This window comes from Oncorhynchus mykiss, chromosome 15 (genome assembly GCF_013265735.2).
Source record: "Oncorhynchus mykiss isolate Arlee chromosome 15, USDA_OmykA_1.1, whole genome shotgun sequence".
Taxonomy (NCBI): domain Eukaryota; kingdom Metazoa; phylum Chordata; class Actinopteri; order Salmoniformes; family Salmonidae; genus Oncorhynchus; species Oncorhynchus mykiss.
Genome location: NC_048579.1, coordinates 826,094 through 844,820, shown reverse-complemented (window position 1 = coordinate 844,820; position 18,727 = coordinate 826,094). Strand labels below are relative to the sequence as shown.

Below are 18,727 nucleotides of genomic sequence, written 5' to 3'. Positions count from 1 at the left end.
TATAGGTTTCCACCTTCAGATAACACACATGGTCCCTCCCCTCTATGTAGATGAGTAACACCCCTTGGCCTCTATAGGTTTCCACCTTCAGATAACACACATGGTCCCTCCCCTCTATGTAGATGAGTAACACCCCTTGGCCTCTTGCCACCATTATCTTCTTGTCCCAATTCTTGCTTGTTAACACCCACATCTGCTCAGTTTAGATTATAATGGCAGCGCCATAGTGTTAATACAAAAAATAATACATTTCTTACATATATACTTTCCTAATAATACTTGATTAGTTCAAGCATATGTTCTTATTACAGACATATGGCGTGTGGTGCCTGCATGAATTAACTAAAGTACACATTTTCTGCTTAAGTTCTGTTTTTACATGTCTAGTGATTAACTCCATGTTGACCCAGTCTGTACACTCCCATGGATTCTGCTTAAGTTCTGTTTTTACATGTCTAGTGATTAACTCCATGTTGACCCAGTCTGTACACTCCCGTGGATTCTGCTTATGTTCTGTTTTACATGTCCAACGGTTAACTCTTTGTTTATCCAGCTCTGTTCGTTCACCTGAGCTCAGCCTTTATTCTGTTTACACAAGTCTATTAATTAACCCTATGTTTTCTGTCTCAATACTTCAGGGAGAACAGTCTGGATACTGGAAAATCAACCATAGTCATGCATTTTCACCTACAAGTAGAGAGGTTGTGATTGAAAGAACCTGAATTTATGATATTTTCTAATGTTTGTATTTGTCGGCTTTAGGCCTATGCATTTCACTTAGTCGAGGATGGAAGTTAGAGGCCTACTGCTGCATCTCTGAGTTTAACACTCATTTCTTTAGCCGCCAATGGACCACAGTGTATCAATGTGTCCTTATGGCAGAGGCTAATGCTCTTGCCATAGTTACATTTTTACTTTTTGAATTTATACTTTTTACTTCTGATTTTTATGATTAACAACATGACAATGACTTTGAGAAACGAAAACGTTATTATTGAAATGGATCATAACTGGCACACAGATCGGTAGAAAAGGTAGCACTACACAGCTGATTCAAATAATCAAAGCATGATGATGAGTTGGTCATTTAAATCAGCTGTGTACTGTTAGAGGGGACACCGGACCGAGTTTGGAAAACTCTGGGAAGTCCCAACCCTAACCGTAAAGTTTATTGAGCTACTGTTTCTTTAAAAAAAAAAAAGCGCGGAACCCGGAAAGAGATTTGTTTTCATCTTTACCCATAATGCTTAACAAAATATTAAGAAAGCTAGTGGGTCTTTCGAAGTATTGGACAACAGTCTACTTTAAATTACATGTACAGTAATTAGCAAAACACAACTAAAGTGTCTACTTTCATTCACATGTTGTATCACAACAATTTGAGATAAACAAAATGTACCGACGAATGTTAAGGTAAGGTACACATAGTAGCTAGCTGCTAACGTTATTAGCCAGCCACGTTTGCAACAAGCAATGTTTATGTTCGCCACAGTGCGTTTATTTGTGTGATATTTATTCCTAAAATAATTATGGAGACCCGTGCATCTAAAGTCAATCACTCTGACTGAAAGTCAGGCTTGCTGCTGAACACATTGCTAATTTTAGACTCATATTTCACTGGTTGTGACAATGAAACATGCATTCAGCCATCTAACTAGTGTAGCCATCTGTTTGCAGGAAGGGCGAACCTTCGCCTGGAGACCCGACGTTGAGTTGTATTGATTCAACGTCGGGCATAAATGAGCGTTTGGATCAGGAAAGTTTCCTCAGACGACCTCTACAAGCCAGAATGTTGACATACAATTATATTTTAATTTACCGGTTGTCGGTGCGGTAGGTCTTTTTGCAGATAAGATGTGACGGATCTCCTCGTTTCAGTCTTATGTAGCAACATTTGAAGTGGTGTTTTTTACATTGGATAAAAGTAGAGACTAGAAAATGGTATCATACACTGCAATTGAGGAACAATGGGAAAGCAATTATGCTTTGAAAGTTGATCAACTTGTAACCTCACTTTTGAGAAAATGGCCCCTGAATGTTTTGGTAAACCTATTGGAGAGCTTTTTGTCCACACTAGGGCTGTCCCCTACTACAAAAAAATAAAAATAATCTTGGTCTATCGAAAGTCATATGTTCATGCGACCAATCTATTTCTCTAATATTTTAAAAGTATTTTCCATACATAGACACGCCCTATGTATTAGCGGTAAATGTACTAGTGATATGTAATGGGGAATTGATTTAACTAACAATCAAATGTAAACAATTCGCACAATGAAGTTATGAAATAATAATGAATTTGCACAAATTGGCGGGAGAGTGCATTGTGCAACTGGGCTGGAGCGGAACAAAGTGGAAAATGTTAAGGGGTCTGAATACTTCCCGAATGTACTGTATATATATTTACTGCTCGACTAAAACCGTCTCGGTCGACCAACAGCCTAACAATCAACTAGTTGACTAATTGGGGTCAGCCCTATTCTACACGCATTAAGCATCATTTACACCCTCTTATAAATTACACAGAAACCAAACGCTTGTGCGCCATCGTGCATAAATGTGTTTTGTCCCCCCACACGAAACGTGATCACGACACGCAGGTTAAAATATCAAAACAAACTCTGAACCAATTATTTTAATTTGGGGACAGGTCAAAAAACATTTATGGCAATTTAGCTAGTTAGCTTGCACTAGCTAGCTAATTTGTCCTGGGATATAAACATTGAGTTGTTGTTTTACCTGAAATGCACAAGGTCCTCTACTCTGCCAATTAATCCACACACAAAATGTTCAACCGAATCGTTTCTAGTCATCTCTCTTCCTTCCAGGCTTTTTCTTCTCTTAACTTTATATTGCGATTGGCAACTTTCCTAAATTAGGTGCAATTACCGCCACCGACCTTGTTTGTCTTTCAGTCACTCACGTGGGTATAACCAATTAGGACATGGCACGTGGGTATCTGCTTCTATAAACCAATGAGGAGATGGCACGTGGGTATCTGCTTCTATAAACCAATGAGGAGATTGGAGAGGCAGGACTTGCAGCGCATCTGCGTCACAAATAGAACTGACTTCTATTTTAGCCATTGGCATCACAGAGGCTCGTTGGCACGTGCAATAATTGAATAATGTATCTACATTATTTTGCGACGCGAGCGAGCGGTGTAGTCAGCCTGTTAGCCCCACCCATCTCTTTAACATGTGAGGCTAAACAGAGTAGGGTGGTGTACTAAACCAATTATTTCAAGACTGAAGGCTGCTTTATACCTTGTCTATTGACATGTCTGTTGTAGAGGTCGACTGATTTTAATAATCAATAGCGATTTTAATAATCAATAGCGACCAAAAAAAGCCGATACCGATTATTCGGCCGATTTTAAATATATATATATTTCTTTTTTTAATAAAATTATTTGTAATAATGACAATTACAACAATACTGAATGAACACTTATATTTTAATATAATACATAAATAAAATCTATTTAGTCTCATAACTAATGAAACATGTTCTATTTGGTTTAAATATATAAAAAATTGCAATGTAAACAAGCTAATGTTTAAGTTCCTTGCTCAGAACATGAGAACATATGAAAGCTGGTGTTTCAATATTCCCAGTTAAGAAGTTTTAGGTTAGTTATTGTAGGAATTATAACGCGTTGACTATTTCTCTCTATACCATCTGTATTTCATATACCTTTGACTATTGGATGTTCTTATAGGCATTTTAGTATTGCCAGCCTAATCTCAGGAGTTGATGGGCTTGAAGTCATAAATAGCGCTGTACATCAAACATTTCTAAGAGCTGCTGGCAAACGCAGTAAAGTTTGAATGAACGCGTACGAGCCTGCTGCTGCCTACCACCACTAATGTGAGATCTTAATCTGACTTTGGTGCTGGTCATGTTGTTCTTCAAGTCTCTGGTAAACACACACTATAGAAAATCAATGTTTATTTGTCACATGCACAGGATACAGAAGGTGAAATGGTTACTTGCATATTGGAGTCTTTTGTTTAGACATGCAGCTAGCTGCCTCCCGTGTGGCGCAGCGGTCTAAGGCACTGTGTCGATTTGTTTGAGGCATCGCTGCGTAACTCTGTTTTTGTTGTACTGCTTTACTTTTTCTTGGCCAGGTCACAGTTGTCAATGAGAACTTGTTCTCAACTGGCTTATCTGGTTAAATAAAGGTGAAATAAATAAACAAAACTACAGTCCTGGGTATTATCCCAGGCTGTGTCACAGCTGGCCGTGACAGGGAGACAATTGGTCCAGCGTTGTCCGGGATAGGGGAGGGTTTGGCCGGCCGGGATTTTCTTGTCTCATCGCAATCTAGCGACTCCTTATGGCGGGCTGGGAGCCTACAAGCTGACTTTGGTCGCCAGCTGGGCGGTGTTTCATCTGACACATTGGTGCGGCTGGCTTCAAGGATTAAGCGAGCAGCAGACCTGCCAACATGCATGCATTTAGCGTACCAGCTATGCAATTCTCTGTCCATGTATGTAGGTACGAGATCCATGTTAAAAGTACGCAGAAATGAAAAGGGCATGCTTTTATTATATATTATTTTTTACATTTAAAAAAAAAAACATTTTAATAAAAAATAAATCCACTGAGTAAATTTAACATCCCGATTCTCGAACTTCAGCACACAGACATATGTTTTCTGCCCCTCGTTCTGTTTGTTGTGATGCTGAATTTGCCGGCTGTTAGGTAAACACATGGACAAATCCCTTTTTGACTCCGTGTGTTGTGGAAAGGTAAACACATTTGTTTCTAGCTAACATTAGATAGACATTCAGTGGGCTCTAAAGTGCCAGCAGTTCACTCGCCATCTGCTAGTAAATGAAATGAAATGCAAATACGAAAAATAACTGGTCTCATTTGTGCGAGTGAGATATGCATTTAAATCTGCTTCCCATTAGGTGTATTTTTCCCGTAACATTACGAGGATCACGCAGCCTCAGACTGTAACTGTAATTATGATCCAAGTCACAAAAAGCATTACAAAAGTTTAATCAAAAATAAATATAAACATCTTCGCATTAAATGGAGTCGGGAGTTTAGAAGACTGAGCGATGCACAATGAATGAGTGTCCGGTATTAGCTATAGAAGCAATGCTTCTAAAATGGCTTTGCACTGGATTTGAGATTTTATACATTTAGAAAATCTGAAATTATGTTTGCACTGCAAAGAAATACAATGGGTACCTTTTACATAGGCTGAAACACTAGTGAACAGTGTTCAGATTCCCTGTAGCCTACCGAACAGCGGTTAGATTCCTAGCCTACTTAAGCATTGTGTAGCCAGTTTGAGGTCTGTGTTGACGTGATCGTTGTTTTTATGTTTTCAAAATGATTTTGCTTTTAGTGTTGATTAGGAACCGTGTATAAAAAGCCAATACTTGTGAGCTGGCCCTAGTGATTGGCCCTGTTTGAGAGGTGACAAGTGTTCCTCTACTATGGAGACTAAACTTGGGGGCATGTGCTAAGAAAAATGTTATAGATAATTATCTCCATGTTTGTTATCATCATCTGCTCATCTATCACTCCAGTGTTAACCTGCTAAATTGTAATTACTTCGCTACTATTGCCCATTTATTGCCTTACCACCTCATGCCATTTGCACACACTGTATATAGAATTTCTTTTTTTCTCTATTGTGTTATTGACTGTACGCTTGTTTATTCCATGTGTAACTCTGTGTTGTTTGTCGCACTGCTTTGTTAGCAGCTAACTGTTAGCCTACTACTACTACTACTACTGAGCTGATGCACCACCTAGTGACTGACAACTGGCTAGCTAATTGTTAGCCTGCTACTGAGCTGATGTACCACCTAGTGACTGACAACTGGCTAGCTAACTGTTAGCAGCTAACTCTTAGCCTACTACTACTGAGCTGATGTACCACCTAGTGACTGACAACTGGCTAGCAGCTAACCGTTAGCAGCTAACTCTTAGCCTACTACTACTGAGCTGATGTACCACCTAGTGACTGACAAGTCCCTCCATGTTTGGTTCCTAATGAATACACCCCTGACTGCGGTACTGACTTCATACCAGATGTGTCTCAGTTGTAATGGAGTCTCTGAGTCTCCTGCCCTGCCCTGTCCTCTGTATTTTGTATTGCGCTGTGCTAAATGTTTTCCTGTGATATCGTTGCAGGCTATGTGAACCCAGTGGCCTGTGTGGACCATGTCTCTGATCCTGTTTGCCCTGGTGGTGCGGGTCAGGGATGGTCTGCCTCTCTCAGCCTCCACTGACTTCCAACACAACCCAGAGCTGCAGGAGAGGAAGCAGCAGCTACGGACCATCTCCAAGGCCCTCAGCCTGTTCCCTGACAGAGGGGTGGTCAAGGGCCATGACCTCAATATATAGTAAGATATATCTTTCTTTATCGTATATACTATACCTGGTGTGTAAGTATAGATGCGTGTGTGTAAGTATAGATGTGTGTGTATATATCTATATGTATAGATATGTCTATAGATATGTCTATAGATATGTGTATAGATAGATAGATATGTGTATAGATAGATAGATGTGTATATATATATACATATTAAGGACACACACACACTTCAGAAAGTATACACACCCCTTTAACCTTTACAACATTTTGTTACAACCTGAATTTAAAATTATTTATATTGAGATTTTTTGGTCACTGGCCTTCACACAATACCCCATAATGTCAGTGGAACTATGTTTTTACATTTTTGGGGGGCAATTAATTAAAATCTGAAATGTCTTGAATGAAAAATTATTCAACCCCAATGTTATGACAAGCCTCAATAAGTTCAGGAGTAAAAATATGCTTAATAAGTTGCATGGACTCACTTTGTGTGTAATAATAGTGTTTAACATGACTTTTGAATGACTATCTCACCTTTGTACTCCAGACAAACAATTATCTGTAATGTCCCTCAGTCGAGCATTGAATTACAAACAGATTCAACCACAAAGACCAGGGAGATTTTCCAATGCCCTGCAAATAAGGGCACCTATTGGGAGATTGGTAAAAAAACAACAACAAAAAAACAGACATTGGATATCCCTTTGAGCATGGTGAAGTTATTATTTACACTTTGGATTGTGAATCGATACACCCAGTCACTACAGAGATAGGCGTCCTTCCTAACTTCACAATGAGGCCAATGGTGACTTTAAAACCGAGTTTAATAGCTGTGATGGGATAAAATGGAGGATGGATCAACATTGTAGTTACTCCACAATAGTACCTAATTGACAGAGTGAAAAGAAGGAATCCTGTACAGAATACAAATATTCCAAAACATGCATCCTGTTTGCAATAAGGCTCTAAAGTTATACTGTAAAAACACATCTGGCAAATCCAATACAACACATTACTGAGTACCATCAAGACCTGAAATTAGATGTCAAGACATGATCAACAAACAGTTTGACGGAGCTTGAAGAATCTTGAAAAGGTTCATAGGTAAATGTTGCCCAATCCATGTGTGGAAATGTCATCGACTTACCCAAAAAGACTCACGGCTGTAGTTGCTACGAAAGGTGCTTCTACAAAGTATTGACGCAGGGGTGTGAATACTTATGTAAATTGGATTTCTGTATGAGTCAATACATGTTAGAATCACCTTTGGCAGTGATTTAAAGCTGCATTTCTGGGTAAGCCACACCTAGATTTGTACAATATTTGCACATTATTGTTAAAATGATTTAAGCTCTGGCAAGTTGGTAGATGATCATTGCCAGACAGCCATTTTTCAGTCCTGCCATAGATGTTAAAGCCGATTTCAGTCCAAACTTTAACTAGACCACTCAGGAACTTTCAACTACTCCAGTGTAGATTTGGCTTTGTATTTTGGGTTATTGTCCTGCTGAAAGGCGAATAACATAACACGATGCAGCCACATGCTTGAAAATGTCAAGAGTGGTCCTCAGTGACGTGTGGGATTTCGGCTTTTAATTTTTAATTTCTAAAAACATAATTCCACGTTGACATTATTGTGTGTGTGTGTGGTCACTGGCCTACACACAATCTCAATGTAATCCATTTTAAATTCAGGCTGTAACACAAAATGTGTTTAAGTCTAGGGGTGTGAATACTTTCTGAAGACACTGTACCTCAACAGAGAGTAATTGGAAAGAGAAAGTTGCTCAGGGAAGATTAGATGTTAAACAGAATTGGTTGAACAGATCAGAAACCAGTCTCCACATTTTGAAAGGATTCAGAAACTGTCCTGCTGCATACTGTGGGCAAGCTGTGCCCAGCTGTTTGTTCACTACCCCCCCAACTCCCCTCCTTTCCTCCTCCCTCTAGTTTCCTCTCCAGTGAGGGCGTATCCTACATGAGCGTATGTGACGCCAGGCTCCCTGCAGCCATGGCCTTCTGTTTTCTAGAGGACCTGCGCTGGGAGTTCACAGCTCATATGGACAACGCCAAGGTTGCCCTGGCAGCCAGGCCGTACCCCTTTCTGGAGTTCGGTATGTAGAAGAGGGAGAGGGGTGGTGGAGGGTTGAGAAGTGTGGAGGTGTAGACAACCCTGTTCCTGGAGTACCACAGGACCCTAGAGCAGGGGTAGACAACCCTGTTCCTGGAGTACCACAGGGCCCTAGAGCAGGCGTAGACAACCCTGTTCCTGGAGTGATGCAGGTACTGCAGGATTTTGTTCCAACTAGGCATCACACCTGACCAACTGAGCTGTTTGATCAATTCAGGGAATGCCTAAGTTCAACACGTCTGGTCTTCCAGGTTAGATAAATCAAAACAAGGGTTGCCTACCCCTGGACAGGAGCCTTGGTGCTACAGTCCAGTAGGTAGCCTAGTGGTTAGAGCCTTGGTGCTCTAACTAACATTAATATGAATTGAACAGAGGTCATCTGAAGTTCATCAAAATATTTGATTTATCCCATGAGGCAGGCAGGAGTCCAGATACTTAAAAACGGCATACAATATCATTGCTGCAGTAGCAGTATAATTAGAAGATATTATATTAGACAACGGCATAGCCTGGCTGTAGGAGCAGTATAACTAGAAGATATTCTATTCTATTAGACAACAGCATAGCCTGGCTGTAGCAGCAGTATAACTAGAAGATATTCTATTCTATTAGACAACAGCATAGCCTGGCTGTAGCAGCAGTATAACTAGAAGGGTTAATATTCTATTCTATTAGACAACAGCATAGCCTGGCTGCAGCAGCAGTATAACCAGAAGGGTTAATATTCTATTCTATTAGACAACAGCATAGTCTGGCTGTAGCAGCAGTATAACCAGAAGGGTTAATATTCTATTCTATTAGACAACAGCATAGTCTGGCTGTAGCAGCAGTATAACCAGAAGGGTTAATATTCTATTCTATTAGACAACAGCATAGCCTGGCTGCAGCAGCAGTATAACCAGAAGGGTTAATATTCTATTCTATTAGACAACAGCATAGCCTGGCTGCAGCAGCAGTATAACCAGGGGGGTGGTCCAGCGCTGGAGGTCACTCTGACCGAGGTACAGGAGGATCTGAAAACCCGCCCTTTGCAGATCCTCACTCTGGAGGAGGTGGAGTTTACCAACGGGTCAGCCAATGGCCACGCGGAACAACTTTCTGAATCCGGTAAGAATCTGAGGAGGAGGACCTTTGCCTCTAACCAGAGATCAATGTTGCACTGTATTACTTCAGTTAAACGTTGCTTGATCCTGTGTTGTGTTGCATCGGTCCTCCAGGTCAGAACCAGAGGTTGGAGCCAGTGACCGCCCCAGGAATCCTCTCACTGGTCCTCAACATCATGTGTTCTTCTCTGAACCTCATCAGGGGAGTTCACCTCATAGAGTACACCTTCCAGGTACACTATTAAACATATAGGATACACCTTCCAGGTACACTATTAAACATATAGAAGACACCTTCCAGGTACACTATTAAACATATAGGAGACACCTTCCAGGTACACTATTAAACATATAGGAGACACCTTCCAGGTACACTATTCTATTAAACACATAGAAGACACTTTCCAGGTACACTATTAAACATATAGGAGACACCTTCCAGGTACACTATTAAACATATAGGATACACCTTCCAGGTACACTATTCTATTAAACATATAGAAGACACCTTCCAGGTACACTATTAAACATATAGAAGACACCTTCCAGGTACACTATTAAACATATAGGATACACCTTCCAGGTACACTATTAAACATATAGGAGACACCTTCCAGGTACACTATTAAACATATAGAAGACACCTTCCAGGTACACTATTAAACATATAGGAGACACCTTCCAGGTACACTATTAAACATATAGGAGACACCTTCCAGGTACACTATTCTATTAAACACATAGAAGACACCTTCCAGGTACACTATTCTATTAAACATATAGAAGACACCTTCCAGGTACACTATTAAACATATAGAAGACACCTTCCAGGTACACTATTATATTAAACATATAGAAGACACCTTCCAGGTACACTATTCTTTTAAACAGAAAGAAGACACCTTCCAGGTACACTATTAAACATATAGGAGACACCTTCCAGGTACACTATTCTTTTAAACAGAAAGAAGACACCTTCCAGGTACACTATTAAACATATAGAAGACACCTTCCAGGTACACTATTAAACATATAGAAGACACCTTCCAGGTACACTATTAAACATATAGAAGACACCTTCCAGGTACACTATTAAACATATAGAAGACACCTTCCAGGTACACTATTCTATTAAACATATAGAAGACACCTTCCAGGTACACTATTAAACATATAGAAGACACCTTCCAGGTACACTATTAAACATATAGGAGACACCTTCCAGGTACACTATTCTATTAAACATATAGAAGACACCTTCCAGGTACACTATTAAACATATAGAAGACACCTTCCAGGTACACTATTAAACATATAGGAGACACCTTCCAGGTACACTATTAAACATATAGGATACACCTTCCAGGTACACTATTAAACATATAGAAGACACCTTCCAGGTACACTATTCTATTAAACATATAGAAGACACCTTCCAGGTACACTATTAAACATATAGGAGACACCTTCCAGGTACACTATTAAACATATAGGATACACCTTCCAGGTACACTATTAAACATATAGAAGACACCTTCCAGGTACACTATTCTATTAAACATATAGAAGACACCTTCCAGGTACACTATTAAACATATAGAAGACACCTTCCAGGTACACTATTCTATTAAACATATAGAAGACACCTTCCAGGTACACTATTAAACATTTAGAAGACACCTTCCAGGTACACTATTCTATTAAACATTTAGAAGACACCTTCCAGGTACACTATTCTATTAAACATATAGAAGACACCTTCCAGGTACACTATTAAACATATAGAAGACACCTTCCAGGTACACTATTAAACATATAGGAGACACCTTCCAGGTACACTATTCTATTAAACATATAGAAGACACCTTCCAGGTACACTATTAAACAAATAGAAGACACCTTCCAGGTACACTATTATATTAAACACATAGAAGACACTTTCCAGGTACACTATTCTATTAAACATATAGAAGACACCTTCCAGGTACACTATTAAACATATAGGAGACACCTTCCAGGTACACTATTAAACATATAGGAGACACCTTCCAGGTACACTATTAAACATATAGGAGACACTTTCCAGGTACACTATTCTATTAAACATATAGAAGACACCTTCCAGGTACACTATTAAACATATAGGAGACACCTTCCAGGTACACTATTAAACATATAGGAGACACCTTCCAGGTACACTATTAAACATATAGGATACACCTTCCAGGTACACTATTCTATTAAACACATAGAAGACACCTTCCAGGTACACTATTCTATTAAACATATAGAAGACACCTTCCAGGTACACTATTAAACATATAGGATACACCTTCCAGGTACACTATTCTATTAAACATATAGGAGACACCTTCCAGGTACACTATTAAACATATAGGAGACACTTTCCAGGTACACTATTCTATTAAACACATAGAAGACACCTTCCAGGTACACTATTCTATTAAACATATAGAAGACACCTTCCAGGTACACTATTAAACATATAGGAGACACCTTCCAGGTACACTATTAAACATATAGGAGACACCTTCCAGGTACACTATTCTATTAAACACATAGAAGACACCTTCCAGGTACACTATTCTATTAAACATATAGAAGACACCTTCCAGGTACACTATTAAACATATAGGAGACACCTTCCAGGTACACTATTAAACATATAGGAGACACTTTCCAGGTACACTATTCTATTAAACATATAGAAGACACCTTCCAGGTACACTATTAAACATATAGGAGACACTTTCCAGGTACACTATTCTATTAAACATATAGAAGACACCTTCCAGGTACACTATTAAACATATAGGAGACACCTTCCAGGTACACATATAGGAGACACTTTCCAGGTACACTATTCTATTAAACACATAGAAGACACCTTCCAGGTACACTATTCTATTAAACATATAGAAGACACCTTCCAGGTACACTATTAAACATATAGGAGACACCTTCCAGGTACACTATTAAACATATAGGAGACACCTTCCAGGTACACTATTAAACATATAGGAGACACTTTCCAGGTACACTATTCTATTAAACATATAGAAGACACCTTCCAGGTACACTATTAAACATATAGGAGACACTTTCCAGGTACACTATTCTATTAAACATATAGAAGACACCTTCCAGGTACACTATTCTATTAAACATATAGGAGACACCTTCCAGGTACACTATTAAACATATAGGAGACACCTTCCAGGTACACTATTAAACATATAGGAGACACCTTCCAGGTACACTATTAAACATATAGGATACACCTTCCAGGTACACTATTCTATTAAACACATAGAAGACACCTTCCAGGTACACTATTCTATTAAACATATAGAAGACACCTTCCAGGTACACTATTAAACATATAGGATACACCTTCCAGGTACACTATTCTATTAAACATATAGGAGACACCTTCCAGGTACACTATTAAACATATAGGAGACACTTTCCAGGTACACTATTCTATTAAACACATAGAAGACACCTTCCAGGTACACTATTCTATTAAACATATAGAAGACACCTTCCAGGTACACTATTAAACATATAGGAGACACCTTCCAGGTACACTATTAAACATATAGGAGACACCTTCCAGGTACACTATTCTATTAAACACATAGAAGACACCTTCCAGGTACACTATTCTATTAAACATATAGAAGACACCTTCCAGGTACACTATTAAACATATAGGAGACACCTTCCAGGTACACTATTAAACATATAGGAGACACTTTCCAGGTACACTATTCTATTAAACATATAGAAGACACCTTCCAGGTACACTATTAAACATATAGGAGACACTTTCCAGGTACACTATTCTATTAAACATATAGAAGACACCTTCCAGGTACACTATTAAACATATAGGAGACACCTTCCAGGTACACATATAGGAGACACTTTCCAGGTACACTATTCTATTAAACACATAGAAGACACCTTCCAGGTACACTATTCTATTAAACATATAGAAGACACCTTCCAGGTACACTATTAAACATATAGGAGACACCTTCCAGGTACACTATTAAACATATAGGATACACCTTCCAGGTACACTATTATACATATAGGATACACCTTCCAGGTACACTATTCTATTAAACATATAGGAGACACCTTCCAGGTACACTATTCTATTAAACACATAGAAGACACCTTCCAGGTACACTATTAAACATATAGGATACACCTTCCAGGTACACTATTCTATTAAACATATAGGAGACACCTTCCAGGTACACTATTCTATTAAACATATAGGAGACACCTTCCAGGTACACTATTCTATTAAACATATAGGAGACACCTTCCAGGTACACTATTCTATTAAACATATAGAAGACACCTTCCAGGTACACTATTAAACATATAGGAGACACCTTCCAGGTACACTATTAAACATATAGGAGACACCTTCCAGGTACACTATTCTATTAAACATATAGGAGACACCTTCCAGGTACACTATTCTATTAAACATATAGAAGACACCTTCCAGGTACACTATTAAACATATAGGAGACACCTTCCAGGTACACTATTAAACATATAGGAGACACCTTCCAGGTACACTATTCTATTAAACATATAGAAGACACCTTCCAGGTACACTATTAAACATATAGGAGACACCTTCCAGGTACACTATTAAACATATAGGAGACACCTTCCAGGTACACTATTCTATTAAACATATAGAAGACACCTTCCAGGTACACTATTATATTAAACACATAGAAGACACCTTCCAGGTACACTATTCTATTAAACATATAGGAGACACCTTCCAGGTACACTATTAAACATATAGGAGACACCTTCCAGGTACACTATTAAACATATAGGAGACACCTTCCAGGTACACTATTCTATTAAACATATAGAAGACACCTTCCAGGTACACTATTAAACATATAGGAGACACCTTCCAGGTACACTATTAAACATATAGAAGACACCTTCCAGGTACACTATTCTATTAAACATATAGAAGACACCTTCCAGGTACACTATTAAACATATAGGAGACACCTTCCAGGTACACTATTAAACACATAGAAGACACCTTCCAGGTACACTATTATATTAAACATATAGGAGACACCTTCCAGGTACACTATTAAACATATAGGAGACACTTTCCAGGTACACTATTAAACATATAGGAGACACCTTCCAGGTACACTATTAAACATATAGGATACACCTTCCAGGTACACTATTAAACATATAGAAGACACCTTCCAGGTACACTATTAAACATATAGAAGACACCTTCCAGGTACACTATTATATTAAACATATAGGAGACACCTTCCAGGTACACTATTATATTAAACATATAGGATACACCTTCCAGGTACACTATTCTATTAAACATATAGGAGACACCTTCCAGGTACACTATTAAACATATAGGAGACACCTTCCAGGTACACTATTAAACATATAGAAGACACCTTCCAGGTACACTATTCTATTAAACATATAGGAGACACCTTCCAGGTACACTATTAAACATATAGGATACACCTTCCAGGTACACTATTATATTAAACACATAGAAGACACCTTCCAGGTACACTATTATATTAAACACATAGAAGACACCTTCCAGGTACACTATTCTATTAAACATATAGGAGACACCTTCCAGGTACACTATTAAACATATAGGAGACACCTTCCAGGTACACTATTATATTAAACACATAGAAGACACCTTCCAGGTACACTATTCTATTAAACATATAGGAGACACCTTCCAGGTACACTATTAAACATATAGGAGACACCTTCCAGGTACACTATTAAACATATAGAAGACACCTTCCAGGTACACTATTAAACATATAGAAGACACCTTCCAGGTACACTATTATATTAAACATATAGGAGACACCTTCCAGGTACACTATTCTATTAAACATATAGGAGACACCTTCCAGGTACACTATTAAACATATAGAAGACACCTTCCAGGTACACTATTCTATTAAACATATAGGAGACACCTTCCAGGTACACTATTCTATTAAACATATAGAAGACACCTTCCAGGTACACTATTCTATTAAACACATAGGAGACACCTTCCAGGTACACTATTCTATTAAACACATAGAAGACACCTTCCAGGTACACTATTCTATTTAGCCATGTCTAATTCAACTTGGCTGATCATGTCTTATATTCTGCCAATGTTGTAGTCCACTCATAAAGACCCACTTTCTGTCAATGTGAACACTGTGTTCTATGGTTCTTACGTCCTGTTTGCTACAGGATGATTATGAAGGAATCTGGAACGTGGTGGCGTTTCTGCTGGCGTTCCTGTGCTGTGTCGGTCAGTGTCACCTGTATCTGTTCCACTCTTCTCTGAAGAGGGTCAAGTCCCTGGCACTGCTGAGTGTGGTTGTGGTCTGTAACTGCTTCCTGTTTGGTCTGAGGAATGTCTGGCAGCTGCTGTTCCACCTGGCGGTGGCTGTCCTCATCACCCTCCTCACCCTCAACCGGAAACTACACGACAGAACCAATGACTGTGGGGTCTGAAGGATGGGGGACCATTTAGTGCGTAGCACCATCGCAGTAGGCTATGTACAGGCCGGTAGGGGAGGAAGAGGATCCAACCCAGACAGACGTCTCCTATCATGTCCAGTGGGATATAACATTGTTTTGTTTGTATAAGGATAATTTGTTGCTTTATTTCCATGTTTATTTGCACTGCGTTTACGTAGCGTCCCAGGCAGGTTTGAGGGGTAGTGGAGGCCCTAACCACGGGGGGGGGGGGTGTTGGATGGTCCTCAAATCGTCTTTTAGAAATGAATTCCAGATGAAGACAATAGTTTTGAACAAATTACTTGAATGATATGAATTTGTAATACTGACTGTCTAATTAAAGGGCATCCGTGTGACATTAGACTATAGCCAGTCAGACAGTAGGTCTACATTGGACGAGGTAATTGAGATTACATCATCAGTGACGTAAAGAACACTCACTGTCCAATCAGACCACTGCTGTAGCTCAGTTAAGTGATAATCAACTACCAGTCTGATTCTCCAGGGTCTAAATGCAGCTAGTCTCACTAGAATAGGAAATGTACTGTGCTTTCAATTCAATTTGCTTTATTGCTTTCTTTTGCATTCTGTAGAATTGACGAATCAAAATGTCTCACCAAAGTATTTTCTGTTGTTTATGCAGAAAGCTTCCCAAGCAAGCAGGTGCTTGACATATCCCTCTAGTTTTACAACCACAACACCAGGTGTTATTCCTCTTCATGGTGGTCAGTATTGAGGAGTTAATACATATTTTTTAGATCATGGTTTTATACTTTACATGGCTAAGTAAGGTATTATATTATCAATATAATGTATCTAATTTGTTGTTCAAGAAGGCTGTTGGTAATAGTATGTTGCTTGGTAACAATGGTTGTAGTTTAATTTTTTTCTTCTTATATCTAAAACATGGAAATCATAAGTTTAAAATGAATACAGAAACGTTTTATATTGTGTAGTTAAAATAGATTTTGTAACACCGTAATAATGTAGTGACAGTGTATGTTGCTTTTTGTAGTCCTAAAACGATCGATCGATTGATGCTTTTGGGGCTTCTGAGTGGCGCAGCGGTCTAAGGCACTGCATCTCAATGCTAGAGGCGTCACTACAGACCCTGGTTTGATTCCAGGCTGTATCACAACCGGCCGTGATTGGGAGACCCATAGGGCGTCGCACAATTGGCCCAGCGTCGTCCGGGTTTGGCCGGTGGTAGGCTGTCATTGTAAATAAGAATTTGTTCTTAACTGACTTGCCTAGTTAAATAAAACAAATATATAGACGTGATTTGGGCTCCTTCCAGTCTGTGATATTTCTCATGTCTAGTCTAAGGGCCCTGTTCATGTTTTTACAGCTTGTATAGTAATCTGGTAAATAAGAAATATAATTAATTTCAGCAGAATTTGAGCTGAAAAGACATATTTGGAAGAAACTATTTACCGCTTTTTCTATGATTGAGAGACAGTTTGAATACAAATTGTGAATTGAAGATTCATACCCGCTCTACTGAAATGAACAAATCTTGGTGATGTGTAAATATTTGTGTTCCTCAAGAACCTGAGCACTGGTAATGGAATGTCCAATAGTTTTAGATCCAAGACCAGTGAGTTTGCACTACGGTTGGCTTGTTTAGTGTTAACTACTGAACTCATCTGGTTGAGGGAACAATGTGGGGGTTGCAGGAAGACCCCCCCCCCCCCCCTAGGTTAAGCTGCTGTAACTGATAGACCAATATGTTGAATACATTTTTTTTGTATAATTGAGTTTTGTTCTGTGTAATGATGGCTGCTTTAATGTCAAGGAGTCCTTTACAGTTTCCTTAAATTGTCAATTGAAGTGGGGGAGAGAGCGTGTTAACGTTTCAGTCTACAAGGGGTAACATTCAGGCCCTCCTTTTCAAAGTGTTGGGTGTGTCTTTCATAACCAAAATTGATTAGAGATACCTGTATTAACACATGGTTTACCTATTGTGTGGTTTGTATTTTCTAAAGTAAAATAAACCACTGTCTGAAAGGTGCAGTAATCTGAATCAAATTGACCAAATTAATTATGTTGATTGTTGCCATAAATGTTCTAAAAAAGTATGATGTCATTTCAAATCAAACGATGTTCAAATCCTGTCTTATTTATAAACTACAGTGCTTTGCTATGAACAACATCCAGCATGTAGTTAACTGAAGAACACCTTTACCTCGTTTATCCAGCATGTAGCGAACTGAACATGTTTACCTCATTTATCCAGCATGTAGCGAACTGCCTCATTCATCCAGCATGTAGCTAACAGAAAAACATGTTTACCTCATTCATCCAGCATGTAGCGAACTGAAGAACATGTTTACCTCATTCATCCAGCATGTAGCGAACTGAAGAACATGTTTACCTCATTCATTCAGCATGTAGCGTACAGAAGAACATGTTTACCTCATTCATCCAGCATGTAGTGAACTGCCTCATTCATCCAGCATGTAGCTAACAGAAAAACATGTTTACCTCATTCATCCAGCATGTAGCGTACAGAAGAACATGTTTACCTCATTT

At 38.9% G+C, this 18,727-nt stretch overlaps 1 protein-coding gene and 1 long non-coding RNA gene across 2 annotated transcripts; both read left to right on the top strand.

The window, feature by feature from the left end:
• Positions 1-1,217: 1,217 nt before the first annotated feature.
• On the top strand, positions 1,218-18,223 carry sec22c (SEC22 homolog C, vesicle trafficking protein). The gene is made up of 6 exons (XM_036945623.1): positions 1,218-1,413; positions 6,163-6,374; positions 8,303-8,466; positions 9,411-9,590; positions 9,701-9,819; positions 15,923-18,223. Exons 2-6 carry the CDS (start codon positions 6,193-6,195, stop codon positions 16,187-16,189), a joined length of 912 nt encoding a protein of 303 aa, XP_036801518.1. The 5' UTR covers positions 1,218-1,413; positions 6,163-6,192; the 3' UTR covers positions 16,190-18,223.
• LOC118938951 lies at positions 12,720-13,749 on the top strand. The gene is made up of 3 exons (XR_005036336.1): positions 12,720-12,793; positions 13,545-13,622; positions 13,725-13,749. It is a non-coding gene; the product is annotated as an uncharacterized LOC118938951 (long non-coding RNA).
• Positions 18,224-18,727: the final 504 nt, after the last annotated feature.